At 44.9% G+C, this 21,706-nt stretch overlaps 1 protein-coding gene across 1 annotated transcript in view; it reads right to left on the bottom strand.

The window, feature by feature from the left end:
- MRC2 (mannose receptor C-type 2) overlaps positions 1-21,706 on the bottom strand; it is a 135,398-nt gene that overhangs the window by 7,753 nt on the left and 105,939 nt on the right. The window contains exons 16-27 of the mRNA XM_073683147.1: positions 15,615-15,647; positions 15,321-15,484; positions 14,151-14,218; positions 13,430-13,530; positions 8,884-9,029; positions 8,095-8,209; positions 7,851-8,008; positions 6,647-6,752; positions 6,331-6,569; positions 4,600-4,768; positions 3,987-4,136; positions 2,401-2,520 (exon numbers count right to left, since the gene is read on the bottom strand). Coding sequence (XP_073539248.1) covers positions 2,401-2,520; positions 3,987-4,136; positions 4,600-4,768; positions 6,331-6,569; positions 6,647-6,752; positions 7,851-8,008; positions 8,095-8,209; positions 8,884-9,029; positions 13,430-13,530; positions 14,151-14,218; positions 15,321-15,484; positions 15,615-15,647 — 1,569 coding nt within the window. The remainder of the gene's footprint in view (positions 1-2,400; positions 2,521-3,986; positions 4,137-4,599; positions 4,769-6,330; positions 6,570-6,646; positions 6,753-7,850; positions 8,009-8,094; positions 8,210-8,883; positions 9,030-13,429; positions 13,531-14,150; positions 14,219-15,320; positions 15,485-15,614; positions 15,648-21,706) is intronic.

Raw genomic sequence — 21,706 nt, 5'->3', positions numbered from 1 at the left:
AGAAACACTAAAAGAAATCAAGATTAAAAATGTGGTACTTAGTAAGGGTATTTTTTTTCAGACCAAGCAGAGGGAAAAAATTATGGAATCACTCAATTCTGAGGAAAAAAATTATGGAATCATGAAAAACAAACACACAAAAGACCACTCCAATACATCACTAGTATTTTGTTGCACCACCTCTGGCTTTAATAACAGCTTGCAGTCTCTGAGTCATGGACTTAATGAGTGACAAACAGTACTCTTCATCAATCTGGCTCCAACTTTCTCTGATTGCTGTTGCCAGATCAGCTTTGCAGGTTGGAGCCTTGTCATGGACCATTTTCTTCAACTTCCACCAAAGATTTTCAATTGGATTAAGATCCGGACTATTTGCAGGCCATGACATTGAACTTATGTGTCTTCTTTCAAGGAATGTTTTCACAGTTTTTGCTCTATGGCAGGATGCATTATCATCTTGAAAAATTATGTCATCATCCCCAAACATCCTTTCAATTGATGGGATAAGAAAACTGTCCAAAATATCAATGTAAACTTGGGCATTTATTGAAGATGTAATGACCGCCATCTCCCCAGTGCCTTGACCTGACATGCAGCCCCATATCATCAATGACTGTGGAAATTTGCATGTTCTCTTCATGCAGTCATCTTTATAAATCTCATTGGAATGGCACCAAACAAAAGTTCCAGCATCATCACCTTGCCCAATGCAGATTCACGATTCATCACTGAATATGACTTTCATCCAGTCATCCACAGTCTACGATTGCTTTTCCTTAGCCCATTGTAACCTTGTTTTTTTCTGTTTAGGTGTTAATGATGGTTTATGTTTACCTTTTCTGTATGTAAATCCCATCTCCTTTAGGCGGTTTCTTACAGTTCGGTCACAGACATTGACTCCAGTTTCCTCCTATTCGTTCCTCATTTGTTTTGTTATGCATTTCCTGTTTTGGAGACATATTGCTTTAAGTTTCCAGTTTTGACGCTTTGATGTCTTCCTTGGTCTACCAGTATGTTTGCCTTTAACAACCTTCCCATGTTGTTTGTATTTGGTCCAGATTTTAGACACAGCTGACTGTGAACAACCAACATCTTTTGCAACATTGCATGATGATTTACCTTCTTTTAAGAGTTTGATAATCCTCTGCTTTGTTTCAATTGACATCTCTCGTGTTGGAGCCATGATTCATGTCAGTCCACTTGGTGCAACAGCTCTCCAAGGTGTGATCACTCCTTTTTAGATGCAGACTTACGAGCAGATCTAATTTGATGCAGGTGTTAGTTTTGGAAATGAAAATTTACAGGGTGATTCCATATTTTTTTCCTCAGAATTGAGTGATTCCATAATTTTTTCCCTATGCTTGGTCTGAAAAAAATTACCCTTACTGAGTACCACATTTTTAATCTTGATTTCTTTTAGTGTTTCTTAAAGCCCTAAAGTTGCCATTTGAAATAACTTTAGTTTTGTGCCATGTCTGTGATCTACTTTTTTTCAACAACATTAAACAACTGAATGAACATCCTCCGAGCCTGGTGATTCCATAATTTTTGCCAGGGGTTGTACAATTTGACTTTGCGCATTGGCCTGTGCTCTCCACACCTGCTGACGCTATTTTAATAGACTGAGACTGTTTGGACATTTTATTTAAATCCTGTGTAGATTTGCACAGCACATGGAAAATAAGCAGCAAGTTATAATACAAGGCATATGCTGGGGAATTTTCCTGTATGGAAATTGACTTGCAGAGCAAATTTTAAAATACATTTTTCTCATACATTTTACTTCTTTCAACATAGGGGTTATAATGTGCACCAAACTCCACCAAAAATGCTTGAAAATTGATTTGGGCAAAATCTATAGGCAGATTTGCATTTGATTTTTTTTATGCCGTTTGTTCATAACCTAAAGGGTTCTTCCAGGTATACAGCTCAGCGAATCTCCCAACAGAAATGGGAGATGCCACTGGTCTGGATGTCTAGGAGATCGCTTGCCTTTGGCTTTGCAGGGGAGGCTTCAGCTGCTGTTCAGCTGCCTAATTACCCACATTTTCTTCCATTGTCACGTCTGCCACCAACACTTTCATATTTCTGACTGGAGAAGGGGTGAGTTGAATAACTGGAGGTATCTCCCTTCCCAGGAATAAAACTGACCACACATAAGATAGCAGTCAGCTGAAAGTTCATTTGACTGAGAGTTCCTGTGTTTTCAACAGGGAGAGAGGAGAAAGCCACTGAAATTCCAACTGGACAGTCGAGAAGCCCCCATACACATTGGATGGTCTGCTGGTCCCACCAAAATTGTCAGGGTTTGGCCAGTTTTCATCTAATGAGTATGGGGGCCTTAAGATGTCTGTTTCCATCCTCCCGTGAACAGAATAATATAATTGAATGGATTCAAACCTCTGGTGCTGAAGGACATGCCGAGCCAGGCTCCCTTGGCCTGACTCTCATATGTCTGCAGGTGCTCCCACACGAATAGGTTTTCTGTCTCATCAACAATCGTCAGCACCTCGCCTCCAACTGCAAGATAACAAATAGCGTTCATCACTCTAATAATCCTATATAGGGGTCTCCACTCTTGTCATACAGCAAACAAGACAATTTAGGACACAAAATATACAACTGGACAAAGAATAGTATGTGACATGTTTCATTAGATGCAGCTTTGCAGATCCATTGCTTCTAAGGGAGAACATCTCCATAATAGGGTATGAATCGTCATTCAACATGGGTTAGTCTCTTCCGGTGCTCCAGCCGTTGTGAAACCACAACTCCCAGCAGGCTGTTAAGGCATGAAGTTTCACATAGGTTGCTGACCCCTGGCCTACAGCTTCGTAGTTCAGAACCGATGTGTGCTTGTACTATTGAATAGGATTTAAAGGAATTAGCAGGAAATAGCAGATAGCACCGTACACATTGATAGATATACAGGTGCATCTCACTAAATTAGAATATCATCAAAAAGCTAATTTATTTCAGTTCTTCAATACAAAAAGTGAAACTCATATATTATATACAGGGTGGGCCATTTATATGGATACACATAAATTAAATGGTAATGGTTGGTGATATCAACTCCCTGTTTGTGGCACATTAGTAGATGGGAGGGGGAAAATTTTTCTAGATGGGTGGTGACCATGGCAGCCATTTTGAAGTCGGCCATTTTGGATCCAACTTTATTTTTTTCAATGGGAAGAGGGTCATGTGACACATCAAACTTATTGAGAATTTCATAAGAAAAACAATGGTGTGCTTGGTTTTAACGTAACTTTATTCTTTCATGAGTTTTTTACACGTTTATGACCACTTATAAAATGTGTTCAAAGTGCTGCCCATTGTGTTGGATTGTCAAAGAAAACCCTCTTCTCCCACTCTTGACACACTGATAGCAACACCGCAGATGAAATGCTAGCACAGGCTTCCAGTATCCGTTGTTTCAGATGCTGCAGATCTCGTATCTTGATGGTATGGTGTGGTATACGGGGTACAAAGATAGTGGGACCATTCTTCATCAGTGGAAACCTCAATGCCACTGGATATCTGAAATTGCTACATGATGATGTGTTGCCCTCTTTATGCACTGAAGATGGCACGTTCCCTGAGTTTTTCCAACAAGATGGTGCACCACCACATTATGGGTGTCAGGTCCGAGCATTCCTACATGAACAGTTTCCTGGAAAGTGGATTAGTCATCATGGGCCAGTTGAATAGCCACCAAGGTCTCTCGATCTGACCCTCTTAGAGTTTTATATTTGGGGTCATCTGAAGGCAATTGTCTATGCTGTGAAGATACTCTATATAAACTCTATATAATACATGAGTTTCACTTTTTGTATTGAAGAACTGAAATAAACTTTTTGATGATAATTTAGTGAGATGTACCTGTATATATTGCAATAATAGCGCCAATTAATATAGTTCTTGCGCTTGGTGTAGGTACATTTTTCACACACTTGAGAGGCTGCGAAGCATAACTGATTGGTTACCTTTCTGGCACCTCTTGGAGGCATCCTTCTGGCCCACCGTGACCTCCATGTGGAAGGAGTAGCAGTAGTCACGGAATGGGATCCAGTCAGAGTCACCTACTGCATTAGGACAAGTGCTGTTCAGGCTCCACTTGTGAGGCTTGGATGATGCTGTCCGAGAAAAGAGAGAATGTGAGGACATTGGGGTGATGGAGAACTTCAGAGCTTCCATTCTCGTTCTCTATTGTGCACTTACTAGAGATGAGCGGATCAAATCGCAGGTCAGTGTTTTGTGACCGCTGGACAGAGCATTTGGAACCAACTCCTACCTACCGTCATCCGTGGCTCCTTTTTTGATTAGCTGGCCTTGTGCAAAGCCATGCGTGCATCATGGCACAACGATGATAATGTCGCACCAGGCTGATTAATTAAAAGAGGAGTCGCAGATGATGGCAGGTAGCAGGTGATTCACAGGGGTCCTGTCCAGCGGCCACGGAATACTGACCTGACCACTGGACCAGGGTCCTGTGAATATATTCACCCTAACACATTCCTTCCCTGTTGTAATTTGCAAGAATGTAATAAATGTTATAATAGAACAGTCAAAGAATGATAATAAAGCAAAAAGACTCACGAGTATTGAAGCTGCAGATTGCTCCAGGCAATTTGCGATTACAGTCTGACGGGCTCCATGTTCCCTGCTCGTCCATGTACACACAGCTACTCATGTATTGGGGTTCCCCATCTCTCCAGTTGCTGTATGATAATCTATCATTTGTGAGCCAAGAGTACGATCGACTCCCCTATAATATCCAGAGAGACCTATTACAATGAGCTGATATGTACAGAATATATACCTATACCAATGATGTCTGCTCGCAGTCACTGCTTGGAGGAAGGGAGAAAAGGACTGTATGACTTATATACACATATAATATAAAACACAATTCTAAATCTGTATGCAGGAAACTCCCCCTAGTGGCAGAATCAGACACCCAGAATTATATAATTAATAACTTCTATTCCCGTCATGTCCAATTCATGCATTTGCGTTTTCATTTTTTCCCACCCCTTTTTCAAGAGCCATAATTGTTTTTCATTTTCCTGTCGACGCAGCCATATGAGGGCTTATATTTTGAAATTCCAAGTGCGGTGAAATGGTGAAAAAAAGTAAACAAAATACTGCCACTGGTTTTTTTTTTGGGACAACATAATTTTTCATGTCAGTACAAATGCAGCAATACCAAATTTGTATGTAATTTTTTGTTTAAATTTAAAGAGGTTGGCCACTACTTTTTTATTCATGGTACCCTCCAATGATCAACTGTTACCAGTGCCCTCGGTGGCCGGGTGTTCTCAGATGCTGCTGGAACTCAGCAGCTCCGTCAAAACTATAGAGGCTGCGGACGGGTACTATTTATTTATTTATTTTACTCACTTACATAGCGCCATTAATTCCACAGCGCTTTACAGACATTATCAGCACTGTCCCCTTTGGGGGTCACAATCTAGATTCCCTATCAGTTTGTTTTTCAAGTGTGGGAGGAAACCCACGATAACACGGGAGAACATACAAACTCCTTGCAAATGTTGTCCTTGGTGGGACCCCAGCGCTGCAAAGCAACAGTGCTAACCACTGAGCCATCATGCTGCCTTTGTGATCCATCCCCTATTCTTTCAATGGGGAGTGGGTGGATCTGAAGCCCTCTGTTAAACCATTATAGAAATGATGGAGCTGCTGTGTTATGGCAGCATCCAAGAACTTCTAGCCACCGAGGGCACTGGTAACAGCTGATCAGCGGGGGTGCCACACCCCCACCATCAGCTATTGATGACCTATCCCATGGATAGGCCATTAATAAAAAAAAGTAGTGACCACCCCCTTTAAGTGATAAAAAAAAATCAGAAATATAAAAAAACAAAATTGGCTTGTGCCACCGATTGCATTGCAGGAGGACTCGCACACCAGCAACCCAGCCATTTAAATTCCAGTGTCAATGATTGACATTTACTGCTTCATCAGCAGTGATCGGGGATCTCACTCTCGTTTCTGCTGTTAGAGGCAGATACTGTCTGTATAATACAGCCAGCATATGTTGGGTATGGTGTGAGCTCAGCTCCTGAGTTCGTTCCATACATACCAACATGAATTAGGACATACTATAAAGTCATATGTGGGGAAATGGTTAAAGAGGCTGTACTAAGATTTCCAGCTATTATCTGCATATTAGGTGATAATTTCTTGATCACTGGAGGTCCCACCTCTAAGACCCCCACCGTTTATGAGAATAGTGGTCCCAAGACCCCCTGTGATTCGGGACATAAATAAAAGTACAAAATAACCCTAAGAAACATTGTTATTTACATCTTCATTTGAAAGCCCGATCCACAGTTGGGTTTTCTGTCCGGTGGCAGCCAGGGTTAAATAAGCTTGTTGGAATGGATTGATGATGGTGGCCAAGGTTGCATTGCGAGTCTCGCACAGGAGACGAGCATCTGACCAAGTCATTGGTTTCTGAAGAATCAAGTAAGAGTTGTTCCTGTAGCGCAGAGTAGACCCTGGTGGAAATGGAAACGTCTCTGAAGAAGGACCCAGAGCAGCCACTACAAAATGAGGGATAAGATTATTTACAGCATGAACCTCATGTTTAATTCACCAGTGGATGATCGTTAGCTCAAACCTTTGTTTATCTGGCAGATGTAGCCATACTTTTCCAGGCAGAGTTTGTCTTCCCATCGTCCGGTGAACTGAGGTGGAGAACCATGCCAGACCGCAGCACAGCTAATCTGCACGAAAAACACATGACAAATACATTATGGTGCCATCCGGTACACATTTCTTTATTTTCTGACAGTTTTTTTTTACCTAAAAGGGGTTGTGAGATATTGATTCGTGATATTGTGAGAGAAAGATCAGTGGGGGGTCCGACATATAAGACCCCTAAAAATCAGCCAAAACCAGTGTCGTGGCCATTAGTGCCGTTTAAGGAGCTGGACGCTGCAGCTCAGTACATGATGTAGTTCCATCATTGGGTATTTCACCAATAGAAGCTGATCCACTACATTGGACAGAGCTGTGGTGTTTTGGCTATTTACACTGTGTACAACCCTCATTTTTGGCACCAGCTAACAACTGAATGGTGGCATTGCCCATTCTCGGACCACTGCCAAAGTTCGGACATTGATGACCTATCCTGTGGGCATGTCATCAATATCTCAATCCAGGAAAACCCATTTTATATTAGATATTATAGGTGAAGTGGTGTAATTATAATATAATGTTATAACGAAGTGCCTGAATATGCTATAAAATTAGAATAGGTGGGCTTTGTTCTCTGCGACCCCCCCCAGCATTACAGAGAACCAAGCTCCCTGCAGATTTTTTTCCTGCACAGTGGCACTGCCGGCTAATTCCCATGCAGAACACTATGGCCCTGTTTCATTCAAGTGTATGGGACGGATTTTCAGGTTGCACGGAGGGTGGACAGGAGTGCCTCTGTGCAGGGAGAAGCTTGAAAAAGCCCTCTAAGCAGTCAGACCCCAACCAGTACAGAAGTGATGGCTTTTGCTTGCTTTACGCTATTACTTTTGATAGTAGTAGAACTGAGTTTTAAGAGGACTTTGAATGGACTTATGCAATGTCTTATTCCAGTGGCAGAAGAGGGCGACTGTGTAAGAGCAGTATATGGGCCACTCTTTGTGTATGTGGAAAAGCTGCTTGTTGCTTTGGAAGTGGAAGTGGCCCTTTTACCTTTTTGGGCCCCTGTGCGGCTGTACAAGTTGCACCCATATCTACCCTTGGTTTACACCTCACCATTAAACATATCCTTCTATTAGAATTTGCTATTATTTCTAGAGGCCTATAGAAAAGAAAATAGCGCTCACCATTTTGCCATTGGATGCACTCTGTCTGGATGGAGCTCGTGGAGCCCAATTCACATAGGACAGCGGCTGGCCTTCCTCCCATTGGAACCGCTGTCGGCCATTATGAAGACCGATCCAAAGGTCGGTGGTAATATTTGGAAGAATAGACGTAATGAAAGCTGAGAAGAAACAAAGAACAGTTCAGAGGTCCTGATCATCGAAGGACAAATCGATATTCTCACGTGATGAGCAAAGAACTATTTACCTTGTTCCAAGTAGTTATCAATTGTGGCAATTTCTGCTGAAAGGATTTTGCAGGAATCTCGAGCCTGTTGCCATGTCTTAATATCGACCTTATTGTCCGCTCTCACCCCAAAACACTGCAATGAATATAATAAATGACAAAGCCTTTAGATGAGGCAAATTTACGAACACAACACATAGAACTCCATTCATTATTGCATTTGCACATTTTTATGTCTAATTTTTGGGGGTTTATTTTTGCTTGTTTTTCATTTGCCTTTTAATTTGTGCCTTTTTAAAGTCTATTTATGTGCGATTTCCTGTTTTTTTCCTGTTGGTCATTGTGGGCGAGGTTTGGTGTTTCCAGATGTTTTCAGCTGATTCATCTAAATGTTTGCGCAAATGTACTCCAGTCCCCCCCTTGAAGTTATTTGATGTAGTGGAATATTTGCGCAAATTTTGTGTGACATTTTAGAGAAACATGTAACTTTTTTTGCTAAAAAGTTTGCAAAAAACTATTAAAGACAAAAATATAGTGAATTTTTGACTTTGCACAATATTCATGAACCGCAAGAAAAATTTGGCACTAGAAATATAAATGAATACCACAAGACAGAAAAAAAAAAAGTGACTTAAAAAAAAAGCAAATGATGAATTGGACCCATAGTTTAAAGGAATATAAAGCTAAAATAGACTTGATGACAAACGTCTGCCACTATACTGCTTCCTATTTATCCCTCTTTCTGGATGACAATCACTAAACCGCGAGAGTCCAATGGAGAGAAATGGTTTTGTGTTTTCTGTAACTCACCTTGTTCAAGAATGGCAGCCAGCCCCTCGGGCAGCCTCCAGCATTGGGTGATGGTAGAGGTGGTCGGGTGGGTGTTGGTGTTATGGATCCATTGCTCCTTTTACAGATATAGGGCAGAGCAGTGATGCATTTCTGATCACCCCACTCTGTTTTAGAAACATAATGTCATGTGTCAGTAACAGATTAGACTTTTTCCTTCTGTACAATATATTGGGTATACTCCACAAGTTATCAGGTGCAAACACAACCGAAAAATATTGAAACATTTATACATTATGGATTTTTTAATTGTATAGTGCACAAAATTGTACATGCTTGCCATTCAGCATGCAAGACAATGTTGCCCCATGGCAATTTGGAAAAAAAAACTGTCATCATGTGTTTACAGTAGTTGTATGATTGTTTGAGCTTGTCTCCTAATAATAATGATTCCTTTTTTGTAGAGATCTGATGTGCCAATAATGAGAAATCTAGTGTAAAAGCCATATGCAGAACAGGCTGGAAGTGTCATGTGGGCGTGTCAATGCACTTCTTTAAGTCCATTGACACCCCCCCAGTGCACTTCCAGACTGATTTGCATATGGCTGCTAATCTAGATTTCTCATGACTGGCAAAAAAATCATTTTATTCAGGGACAAAAGCCCATGGGCCTATGGGAATTAAAAAAGTGTAAAAAAATAAAAAATAAAACATAAAAAAACATAAAAATTTGAATCACCCAGCTTTTTCCCAGTTGAAAATAACGGAATAAAAAAATAAGAATATTTGGTATCGCTGCGCTCATGAAAGCCCGATCTATGTAAATATAATATTTAACCTCTATGGTAAACACCATTAAGAAAAATAAATTGAGCTGCCAAAAACAACATTTTTTCAGTCCTGAGCCTACACAAAAAATGCAATAAATAGTGAACAAAAAGTCATACGTACTCCAAAATGACACCAATAAAAACTACAGCTTAGTACGCAAACAAATAAGTTCTCACATACCGTAGGTCCATCAATGGAAAAATAAAAAAAATTAGGACTCTTGGAAAATGGCGACATTAACCACTTTTTTTTTTCTTTTTTCAAAAGGTAAAAAAAAAATTTAAGACAATAAAATAGTAAAAACAAAACAAACAAACTGATATTTGGTGGCACTATATCCATACTGATCTGGAAAATTGTATTGCCAGGCCATTTTTACTGCAAAATGAATGCTATAAAGATAATGCCCCAAAAAACACTGGTGGAATTTTTTTGACCATTTCACCCATGCAGATGTTTTATTTTTAATATCTTACCGCAATGTATTAAAACTATAACTTGTCCTACAAACAACAAGCCCCCGAATTGACTGCATTCTTAATGGGCTAAAAATATGCTAAGTTCATCCTCCAGAATGAGCCACTGTGATATATTTGGTGCATATTCACACTGTCTAGTCTAAGTTTACTTCTGCATATTAGAAAGGATTAGTAATTCCGCCCCATTGGCCTTGAATTTCTTACGACAACCATTCCATTATCCATTTTCTATCTAGCTGTCCTAAAGAAAGATTGCTGTTTGTCTTGCTGCCCTGCTCAGTATACCCATAGCTATCTTTAAAGGATATGGTCACTTTTGGGGACAAGTTTTTTTAAACTTAAATGTTTATATTTTGGGCTTAAAAACCGTTTGTTTTTTACAGGCTGGTTGTTTGCCTATACATTGTTGGTTGCAGAATGAGTAATCTGAGAATCCGACAGTGAGCTCATTCTGATGGGAGAAATTGTAACTCTTTTTTTTGTGTCTTTTTCTGAACTCCAGAAAGGAGCTAAGAAAAAGACAAATGTAATGCCAAATTCACATCATCTGAGAAACAAGGACCGTGCTCGGATTACAGTATGTGGCCGGTCTCCTGACTAGTGTTGAGCATTCCGATACTGTAATATCGGGTATCGGCCGATATTCGCGGTATCGGAATTCCGATACTTAATTCCGATACTTTTACAATATCGGATACCGGAATCGGAAGTTCCCATAATGCCTGCGCTCTGCAGTGTCTGTGAAGGATGACAAGTTGGATGGCAGCGCGATCCAGCCTGTCATCAGAATGCCATCCCAGCGGGGGAGAATTCTCCTGATTGTTTAAAAGCCGGCGCGCGGTAAAAAGCCGCCGGCTTTTAAACAATCACACAGCCCCATACTGCTTCCCCGCAGCCTCCCACCCCGATCCTCCGCTCCCCTCGCCACCTCCAATCCCAATCGTAAATTAGGACCGGGCGGGGAGCGCAGCACCAAGGAGCGAAGGACCCGGGCGGGGAAGCCGGCAGTGAAAAGACTTCACCGCCGGCTTTCCCGTTCTGTGCTGCGCTTTCCCGCCGGTTATTTCAAATGAACAGCTGAGGTATCAGGTGATGCTGATCAGCTGTTCATTTGAAGTTGCCGCGGTGCCCTCAGAGGGTTCATGTGAGTTCATGCTTGACTGCATGAACTCACATGAACTTTCCCACGGCCGCACAGGTCAGCCTCACCTCCCAGACCCGTCATGATTAGTGTGTGTGCGGGGTGTGTGTGCGGGGTGTGTGTGCGGGGTGTGTGTGCGATGTGTGCGGGTGTGTGCGATGTTTGTGCGGGTGTGTGCGGTGTCTGTGCGATGTGTGCGGGGTGTGTGTGCGGGGTGTCTGTGCGATGTTTGTGCGGGTGTGCGCGGTGTCTGTGCGTGCAGGCAGACATAGGCCGATGTGACACTACTACTCCCATCGGCCTATGTCTGTCCCCCGTCCACTCCTGCCAGCAGGATCAGCTCGATGGGAGCAGTAGTTCCCATCAGCCTGATCCTGCTATTTAAATTGCCCTACTGTGCCCCAATAAATGTGGATCCTATGGATGCGCCATTTCTGGGGCGGCTGACGGCTGGTGTTTCTAGCCTGGGAGGGGGCCAATATTCATGGCACCCTTCCTGGGCTATTAATATCAGCCCCCAGCTGTCTGCCTAGCCTGTGCTAGCTATTAAATTAGGGGGGACCCCACGTTATTTTTTTGGGGGGGTTCCCCCATTTTAATAGCTAGTAAAGGCTAGGCATTCAGCTGGGGGCTGATATTAGTAGCCTGGGAAGCTCCGTGGGTATTACCCCCTTCCCAGGCTTCAAACATCTGCCCCAGCCGTCTGCTTAACCTCCGCTAGAGACTAAAATTAAGGGGAACCCCACGCCATTTTTTTTTTAAATAAATCCTTTATTTTAACACTAAATGACAAGTACAGTAATCAACACTATTACTGTACTTCATATATATGTGACTGACATGTTTCTATCTATCTAATCTATGTGTGAAGCTCTATTCTGTCTGTTATAAATTGTCGGGTACAGATGCTGAATTGCCGGCCGGCTTTCTTAAAGAGACGGTGCATGAAAACACTATTATTTTTTTTTATAAATCCTCTACACTAAATGACAAGTACAGTAAGCAACACTGTCACTGTACTTCATATATATGTGACTGACATGTTTCTATCTATCTAATCTATGTGTGAAGCTCTATTCTGTCTGTTATAAATTGTCGGGTACAGATGCTGAATTGCCGGCCGGCTTTTTTAAAGAGACGGTGCATGAAAACACTAATATTTTTTTAAATAAATCCTTTACACTAAATGACAAGTACAGTAAGCAACACTGTCACAGTACTTCATATATATGTGACTGACATGTTTCTATCTATCTAATCTATGTGTGAAGCTCTATTCTGTCTGTTATAAATTGTCGGGTACCGCTGCTGAATTGCCGGCCGGCTTTCTTAAAGAGACGGTGCATGAAAACACTAATATTTTTTTAAATAAATCCTTTACACTAAATGACAAGTACAGTAAGCAACACTGTCACAGTACTTCATATATATGTGACTGACATGGTTCTATCTACCTAATCTATGTGTGAAGCTCTATTCTTTCTGTTGTAAATTGTCGGGTACCGGTGTATGCCGCTGATGAATTGCCGGCTTTTCATGTCATTCTACATTATTCTTAGTTGTTTTACTTCATGTAGAATTAACCTACAAGGAAAGAAAGGGTTTATTTTCATTCCGATATTTGTGTCCCATTGACTTGCATTGGTTTCCGGTATCGGAATCGGCGATATCCGATACTTTTTGGGTATCGGCCCGATCCAATCCGATACGATATTTCCTGATATCGGAAGGTATCGCTCAACACTACTCCTGACCTTTCCTATTCATTTCATAGGCCAGATATTATGTTCTGAGCACAGTCATAGACTTGTAAATTCAGCCTAAAAGAGTTGCGATCTCTACAGTCAGGATGAGCTCACTAATGGATTCAATAATGACTCGTTCTGCAGCCGGCAATAGACAGTTTGAAACAGAGGCTGCAGAAGGCAAATGGTGTAAATTTTTTAATTAAACACAAAAAATAATTTCTCGCCAATCATACAAGCATTTAAATAAAAAAAAATCCCCCCAAGGTGTCCATATTCTTTAACTATATAAAAGTATATGCTATTTCTTTTACAAATATTAATGTGTATTATAAAATGAAACACAAGAAAAATGGGTGCCATGTACTTACCACGGTTCACCATTGTGTACACACATTTTTTCTCTCTAGTACTGGGACCTGGCCGTTCTTGAGCCCAGTTTACAAAATTCAGAACCGACATGTCTGACCATCTGGAAGGAATATAGACAAGATTATATTAATTTCTCTAATGCCCTGTGTACCTGCAGTTTATCATTTGAATCAGTGGCATAGTGTGGTGGGGGAGGGAGACCGGGGGCTCCCGCATACAGGCCCCAATGACATTCTTAATTTTACACTTGTTGTAGACAGCGGGGGCTGAATACAACCCTCAACATTGTACCTTGCTCGTGCTGATCACTGCGCAAGCAGGGGACAATGATGAGATCTGCCTCCAGCACCCGGCGCCGAGAACAGCGCAAACTACCGCTGATTCCAAGGTGCCAGTATGTGTGACACTGATGACACACGGATGTCATCAGTGTGCATGTGTGTGGGATGTTTTGCGGCTCGTTTGGTGTGCAAAAAACGGACATGTAAGCGTGTTTTGCCCACGTACACACAGTTCGTGGAAACACAATGACATATCCACAGACCCATTCATTTAAATGGGTCTTCTCGTGTAAGTGTCTCCAGTACGTGTGAAAACTGTCACCAATGAATGAGGCCTTAGACTGACCCTTATAAATTGGAAAATCAGAAACTATCCCTTTACATATTTTGGATGTCTAAACCTATAAATATTTTCGCATTGAGACAAAAAATGATTTACCTGAATCTTGGATCATTTTCATAAGTGTGAAGTCCAATCCACCAGTGCTGCTCCTGTCCACGAGAAAACTTGTAGAAAACAAGAGGGAGTCAATGAGAATGACACTAAAATATAAGGTTAGGGCTACACGGCCATATCTATCGCACAGAAATTCCCAGAAAAGCCGTGAGACAAAAACATCTGACAACTCTTTTGTGACTTGTTGTCACACAACTATTTTAGAGCACTGATTTTATCGCAAAATAAAACATCCAAATTGCGACTTGCATTGATGGCAAGTGAGTTACTTATGACGTGCGACAGAAAATCCAACTCACTTGGAAACATTTACAACTCTGTGTCGCAGTCGCAGGATGTCGCAGGTGTCAGTGTCACACAATAGGAAATCATGAGATGTGATGTCCCCCAACAAACAAACAAACAAACGTCACTGTGTAGCCCTAGCCTAAATGTTAAAGCACCACTCCGGCATTTTTCCTTATTTCACAGCTGGAATGGCATCACTAATATAGGTCTTCTGCTCTTCTTGACCCTTCTCTGGTCCCATTCTCCCATCTTGTGACTGCAGCTTCTGACTGACCAGAAGTCAAAGGTAACTGTCAAAAGCTCTCAGTGTCAGTCTATGAGACCCCCCGTTCTGGCTTTCATAGACTTACATTGAGTTGTGACTTCCGGATATGTGCTTTGTGGACTCCTGATTAATTGACAATTCAGACCAGTTGCATCCATCGTCGTGCCACTGGTCCCAACTGTATGCTCCCTGATTCTGTATGAGGCAGCTTTGCCTGTGCAGTATCAGAGGAACGCAGGGGCACTGAGGCTGGTCAGATTCAGTGCTCCAGCCATCTTTAGAGCAGCGCTTACAAGCTCTATAGAAAAGAGCTTGTAAGCTCTGTGCTTCTTACTTAGGAGACAGGCCACTGCTGATAGACTGCAGAGTTGGCCTAGGCAAGGAGCAGTAAGCAATAACATTAAAATTCCCTCTGTTCTTGAGAACTGTGTGGATAATAATATGTTAATTGCAAAGTTGTATCATTTTACAAACATTTAGCAATTTTATACATTTAACATGTGATGTTAAATTGAGGGACTTTGCCTTTTAGTAGTGCAATTATCAGTAGTCAGATTAAAGTACAATTCATTTGAAATCAGAAATTCTATATTCTTTACCTTTTGTAGATTTTGCCCTAGGAAATCGAGCTCCGCCTGACTGTGAATAGACACCAATTCAGCCCTAAACCACGTGCAGATCCGCTGAGCCTGCAGCCATGTGGAGCGATGTTCAAAAAATTTGTACTCTGCGTTCTCAAATTTGACCCATTCGGTGTTTCCAGCTGGGAAAACATTGATACAGCATAGAAGAAAGTCTATTATACAAGCAACCATGGAAGAAAGGCAAAACAATGCACTTCATAGGAGAATACATGATGTAAAGGATATTAAAGGAAGGAACGGAACGCTCACCCTTCGGAACGTCTGGCTCTTTAATGCTTGTTCCTAGAGAAAGAACAAGACAGTTGCTTAGGGATACATTTATCCCAAAGACCAGTAAAAAAGGAATAACAGCAACTGGCCACCTTGTGATTGGAATCCATACAGTATGAATGCAAGCCAAATGTTTCCAAACTGTAGCCCTTGGTTATTCCCTATCCTCAGGACAGGGCACAGAATACAGATCACTGAGGAACCCGTCAATCCCAAGAAAGGGGCTCTGGAACCCCAAGAAAGGGGCTCTGCAGCCCCATCTTGAACGAACCAGAGATGCTCGTGCTCAAACTCTACTCCATTTATTGTCTATAAGACTATCAAAGAAAGCAGAGTACAACGCTCCACTATTTCTGGAATTGCCATAGACAATGAATAGAGCGGAGGTCAAGATTACGCACCCCCAGTATATTCAAAAAGGGGCTGTTCTTAGGGTACCAGAGACCCAATCTTGGTGTTTCAGACCCACAATCTTAGGATCGATGTTGATCTCAGAGGTTGGACCCCTTGCGATCAGCAAGTTATCCCATATATTATAAGTTATCCCATATCCTACCCTTTAATAAGAGTTGTAAATGATTAGAAAGATATGTATGCTTTATTCTAGTAACAGATCCTCACATATCTAGTCCATAATGGTGAACAGTCCTTAATCGGACTTGACAATCCCCATTTTTCAGATCCAATCTCCACAAATTCAGGGCTATCCTGGGCCACAAAAGAGTGGATCTTATATAAACAAGTGTTTCTCAAACCCCAGTCTCAGAAATTATCACAGATTGTCTCACAATTGCAATAATATTGAAATCCTAAAAACATGATCTGTTGGGGGCCGTGAGGACAGGAGTTTGGGAAACACTGATGATAACCATGCCAAAAAGTGTAGTTTGGGGAGCATTCCTCGATGAGTTTGGGGGTGGAACTTAAAGGGGTTGTCCGGTACTTTTAAAAAAATGCCAGTGTGTTTTAATGATAAATACAACCTTTTTTCTAATTACCTTGCGCTGCTGATACTGCCTGTGAGTGGCGCTATCACTTGCTGCTCACAGGCAGCACATGATCCCCGGCTGCAGCCAGCGCTGACGTCACGACAAGTTGCGGCTGCAGCCGAGGGTCCCTCTTCCGCGTTCCACTGGTGGCTGCTGGGTTGTGGGTGGGGTTATTCCCCTGCGCACACCCGAAATCCACGGTGCGCTCTCCCTGTCCTCATTCACTGGGAAAGTGCGCGGTGGATGCTGGGTGTGAAGCAGGGGAATAACCCCACCCACAACCCAGCAGCCACCGCGGGGACCCCAGCGCTGAGTCACGCCTCACTTGTCATGACGTCAGCGTGGGGTCACGTGCTGCCTGAGTGTAAGAAGGAAGAATTGCCTAGGGACTTGCCTGCGGAGCTCCGGCGCCGGAACTGCCAGGATCCTGCCCAGTGTTGCCAGGGGATGGGATTAAGAGTACACGGGGGACTTCCTTGACAGAGCTGGGGGACAGAGGAGAGGGACGGAAGAGAGGAAGTCAGGTGTTTGGGCTCGCGCGAAAGAGACAGTTGGTTGTGGAGAGCAGACCAGCAGTTGGGGAGAAACAGTCTGTCCTGCCGACAACGAGAGAGAGACGTGCTGCCCTGTCCTCGGTGAAATAGAGACGTGCTGACCTGTCTGCGGTGACGGACGAACGGGTGACACAGCTTGCCGCAAAACAAGGGGCGTGCGGTCTGTACCGGGCCTACAGAAAGTGATCGTTCAGTTACCTGCATCACCACAGTTTTCCAGACATCTGACGGTGACCTACGGGTGAGGACGCACCCGGGATTAGTGATCCTAACGCAGTTTGTTGTACGCCGGAGGAGCTTGCTATGGCTCTTAAAGGAGTCGTGACCGCTGTTGTGTGGTCAAAAGGACAGGGGGCCCAGTGGGTGAGACCCGAGACCGCCCACTGCCGCCAGTTGACGGACACCCTCCGGAGTGTCTGAAGACGGACGTAGTTATCGCTAAAGGACAGATAAGTGCAAGCCTCCAGTAATCTACCTTCTTTTATTCAGCCTGAACTTTTTGGACTGCGCCGTATTGTTCATCCTTTCCGTGTTATAGTTAAAGCACAATCGTTTTTTGTCCGATTTTATTGTTGTGTTACTTAAATTTACACTCCCTGCGTGGAGAAACCAAATCTTGAATTAAACCTCTGCCATACTCTCTGTGTGCTGTGTGCGGCATCCGAGCCTTTTAACATGTGAGCGGCCACCGATAGAGCGGCTCATAGGCAGTATCAGCAGCGCAAGTTAATTAGAAAAAAGGTTGTATTTATCATTAAAACACACTGCCCCAAGTAAACTAACAACACTTATACTCACCTCCAGTGTCAGCGCCGTTCCAACCAATATTGGCACTGGCTTCTCATGGCTCATGTGACATTGTTATGTCAAGCAATCCTTGCAGCCAATCAGCGCTGGCTTCGCTCACTCCGCCTTTAGACAAATCAACACATCCGGAGGAAGTGAGAGCTGCATCTGTTCTCTCATTTCCTCCAGATGTCAATTACATCCATAGGAGAGGAGACGGAAGCCAGCTCTAACTGACCGGATGGATCGCATGACATAACAATGTAACCTGAGCCCTGGGAGGGAGAGTGCAGATGTGGCACCCCAGGGGTCTGGTTTCCACAGTAACGGCAATGTTATGTCTGAGAGCAGGTGGGAGGTCTCTTGGTCAGGGATCCTATGCATGCCACACCTCCTGCCCAGTCCTGGGAGGGGAAGAACTTCCCCTATATAAACCTAGGGCTGAGGCAGGGTTAGTGAGTAGAGAAGTAGAGACAGAGAAGAGAAGCAGATATAGGAAAAGAACATCAGGAGCTCTGTGGGAGCAGTGCTATAAGGAGTCAGGGGCTGGCAGCTGCAGAGCTCGTCCTGACTGAGAAGCTATCACCGGACCCGGAGTCCGAGGCTGTGGGGACTAATCTTTACCCAGCAGCAGAAACCGACCAGCAGGGGATTTCAGGTCCTCTGGTCAAGAAACCCGAAGGCACGGTCACACGCGTGGGACCAGCACCGCCGTCGTGGAGCGGACGCCACAAGAAGGCCCCGAGTCACCGGCCATACGGGTGAGCACCACACGGTACACTCAGGGACGTGGACTACTTTTACCCGCCTCTAGCAAGGTAGCCAGAAGAGTACAATTAGTTGGGGAGGCCTACAACTCCGCCTGGCCAGGGGAAATCCCATCTGCTCAATGACTGACCAGGCCCCGATCGCTAGCCAGTACTCCGGGAGGGTCTATCTTTATCACCAGTAAAGACCCTGAACTACACCGCATCGTCTCTGAGTGATTCCTGCTTCCCCCATCAGCCACGTCGGCTGCCCTGAGGCCATACCCCTCCCGTTGGGGGTGATACTATCACGCTGCACAATCCTACCACCGGCCTCAGCGGTCTGCCCTGCAGCGGCAGCTCCTTCGCTGCATTCAACGGGTGGCATAGTCGTCCAACATCTACCGCTAATACATCGCCGCTCAGTTTGACTCCCTGGGCACGGACCGGGTCACCGCCACGAGACTACTACCCCCATCTGATCCGGATCCGGGTAAGCTCCCCCGTGCGCGCGATGCCGCGCGAAGCAGCAGGCCCAGGGGCGCGTCAACTTTTGGCGTAGTTGGCAGGATCTCGTGCCCGCAACCACCGGGTACTGCGTGCCTGAAAAAGACTGTTCAAACTTACCAGTGGTGAAGATTCCCGCCATCCGTGGAGGTTTCCCGCCATCCGGTGCCATCTTCTACCTTCTTCCCGCCATCCGCGAAGTTTTCCCGCCATCCGGCGCCATCTTCTGCCTTCTTCCCGCCATCCGTGGAGTTTTCCCGCCGTTGGACGCCATCTTGAAGACGCCGCGCGGGAAGAAGAGGGGCGTGGACTCCGAAAGCCCGCGAGAATTGAAGCCCCGCCTCACGTCCGGACGTTGCGTAAGGTCCTGGAAGGAGTCCAGCAGACGCCGACGTCACAGGAGCGCGACGGAAGGTCCTCAACCCTGACGATCCACTGCGGAGCCGCGGCCTACGGAAGAGGATCATCGCAAGGTAGGCCACGGTCCACTAGGGGGGAGGAAGATGTCGGATACGGAGGAGAGCTTCACTGTCTCAACCCCCGCCAGCGCCACCGCTGTTGCAGTCATGCCTTTCACCATGCCCTATATCCCGGGAGCGGCCTGGCTACCCCAGTACTCAGGGGAGTCACATACCCTGCATGACTTTAGAGAAAAGCTGGATAGCCTCTTCCAGGTGTATCCCCTCACAGAAGAGCAAAAAGTGAGCATCCTGGTGGCCCAATTAACCGGGGCAGCCCAAAGGGAGGTAAAGTCCTGGCCACCTGGGGGGAGGACTGTTGCAGGGATACTAACCCGGCTGAGGGACACCTTTGATACCCGCACCTCAGCCGAGATCAAGCTTACATTCTACGGGTGCAAGCAGCGAGCACACAAGAGTATAAGGGACTATGCCCTGAACCTACAAGAGGCCCTGAGAGCCATTAAGCAGACCGACCCTGACGGCATGGGAGACGAGGACAGGCTGTTGACTGAACAATTTATAGAGGGTTTATATTGCAATGCCCACCGAACCCAGTTGCGGGCAATGGCCTTACAGGACCCTCATCTGGGATTTGCACAGTTCAAGGACAGAGCCATCCGGGTGCTCCGAGAACCGGCACCAGGTGGCGTTGTGACCCACAGACGCCCCACTACCACTTACCACCAGGAGGCGGCGCCCTTGTCGGCAGGGCCTGTGGGAGCTGATGCGCAGGCTTTGAACAATGACCCGGCTCCAGACCTGCACCATCAGGTCCAAGAGCTAGCTAAAAGCGTTGCCGCGCTAACCCGAACTGTGCAGTCTTTACAGGTTTCCACTCCAGGGAAGATCCAGCTGGCATCCGGACCGGAGGACATCCCGTGGCGTCGACCAAGGAGGACCCCGCCGGCCAGAGGAAGACCCAGCGACCGATACAACGAGGACGGACAACCCATCTGCCGCCGCTGCAATCAACCCGGACATATGGCAAGGTACTGTCCTTTAAACTGGCACAACCTGGGGTAGAGGGCCAAACCCCAGGAAAAAGATCATCAGGCCCATCGAACTGGCGCGACAAATATGTGGGAGGACGTCCAGTCTTGCCTGTGGTACTGGATGGCATCCCTATGAGTGCCCTACTGGACACCGGGTCACAGGTTACCACTATCCCGTACGTGCTCTTCAAGCAGTACTGGAATGACTCGGATATCACCCGCTACCCTGACGACGATTTGAGTATCATCGCCAGCAATGGTCAGCCCGTGCCACAGATTGGATTCAAAGAGGTGACCATTAAAATCGGTAGGGTTGAACTGGCGGCACAGGGACTGATCATTGGAGACATTGACAAGCACGAGAGTCACCCAAAGATAACTCTAGGAACTAATGTAATTGAAAATTGTCTTGCAGAAGTGATTTTCCTTTTACAGCAGGTTGCCAAGAACGCCAGCTCCGGCCAGCAGCGAGTGCTCCAGAAAGAGATCCGGGCACTGATGCGACGGCAACAGATAGAACTCTCCGGTGGTGAGATTGGTAGCGTAAGAATGTGTGACCCTTTCCCTATTGCCATGCCCCCAAAAAGTGAAATGATGATTTGGTGCCGGGCAGCTATTGGTCTGAGAGGTAGAGATTACCAGGCAATGGTAGAACCAGTTTACTCAGACAGTAGGCCCACCATTTTGACAGCACGGGGGGTGGTCAATGTACGCCATGGGAGGGTGCCCGTTCGCATAATAAATATCGGGAAGAGGGAAGTGTACCTGCCCCGGTATGCCACGCTAGCCAAATTGTATACCATCAATCAAAACTCCATACAGTCCGTAGAACCCTCGCCTCCATCTTCCCCGGAGGAAAGTAACGGCTCTAAGGAAACAATGGAGGACTGGTGTCAGCAACTACATTTGGGTACTGACTCCACTCCCTCACACCAGAGACAGGGAGTCTATCGGGTGGTTCAAGAGTACGAGAGAGTGTTTAGTAAACACCCGTTAGACTTCGGGCGAGTCAAGGGGGTAGAACACCGCATCCCCA

Source organism: Phyllobates terribilis, unplaced genomic scaffold, assembly GCF_046119375.1.
Source record: "Phyllobates terribilis strain yellow unplaced genomic scaffold, ASM4611937v1 Scaffold_5__5_contigs__length_657084704, whole genome shotgun sequence".
Classification (NCBI taxonomy): domain Eukaryota; kingdom Metazoa; phylum Chordata; class Amphibia; order Anura; family Dendrobatidae; genus Phyllobates; species Phyllobates terribilis.
Note: the sequence above shows the minus strand (reverse complement) of the source record. Positions and strands in the feature narration are given on the sequence as shown.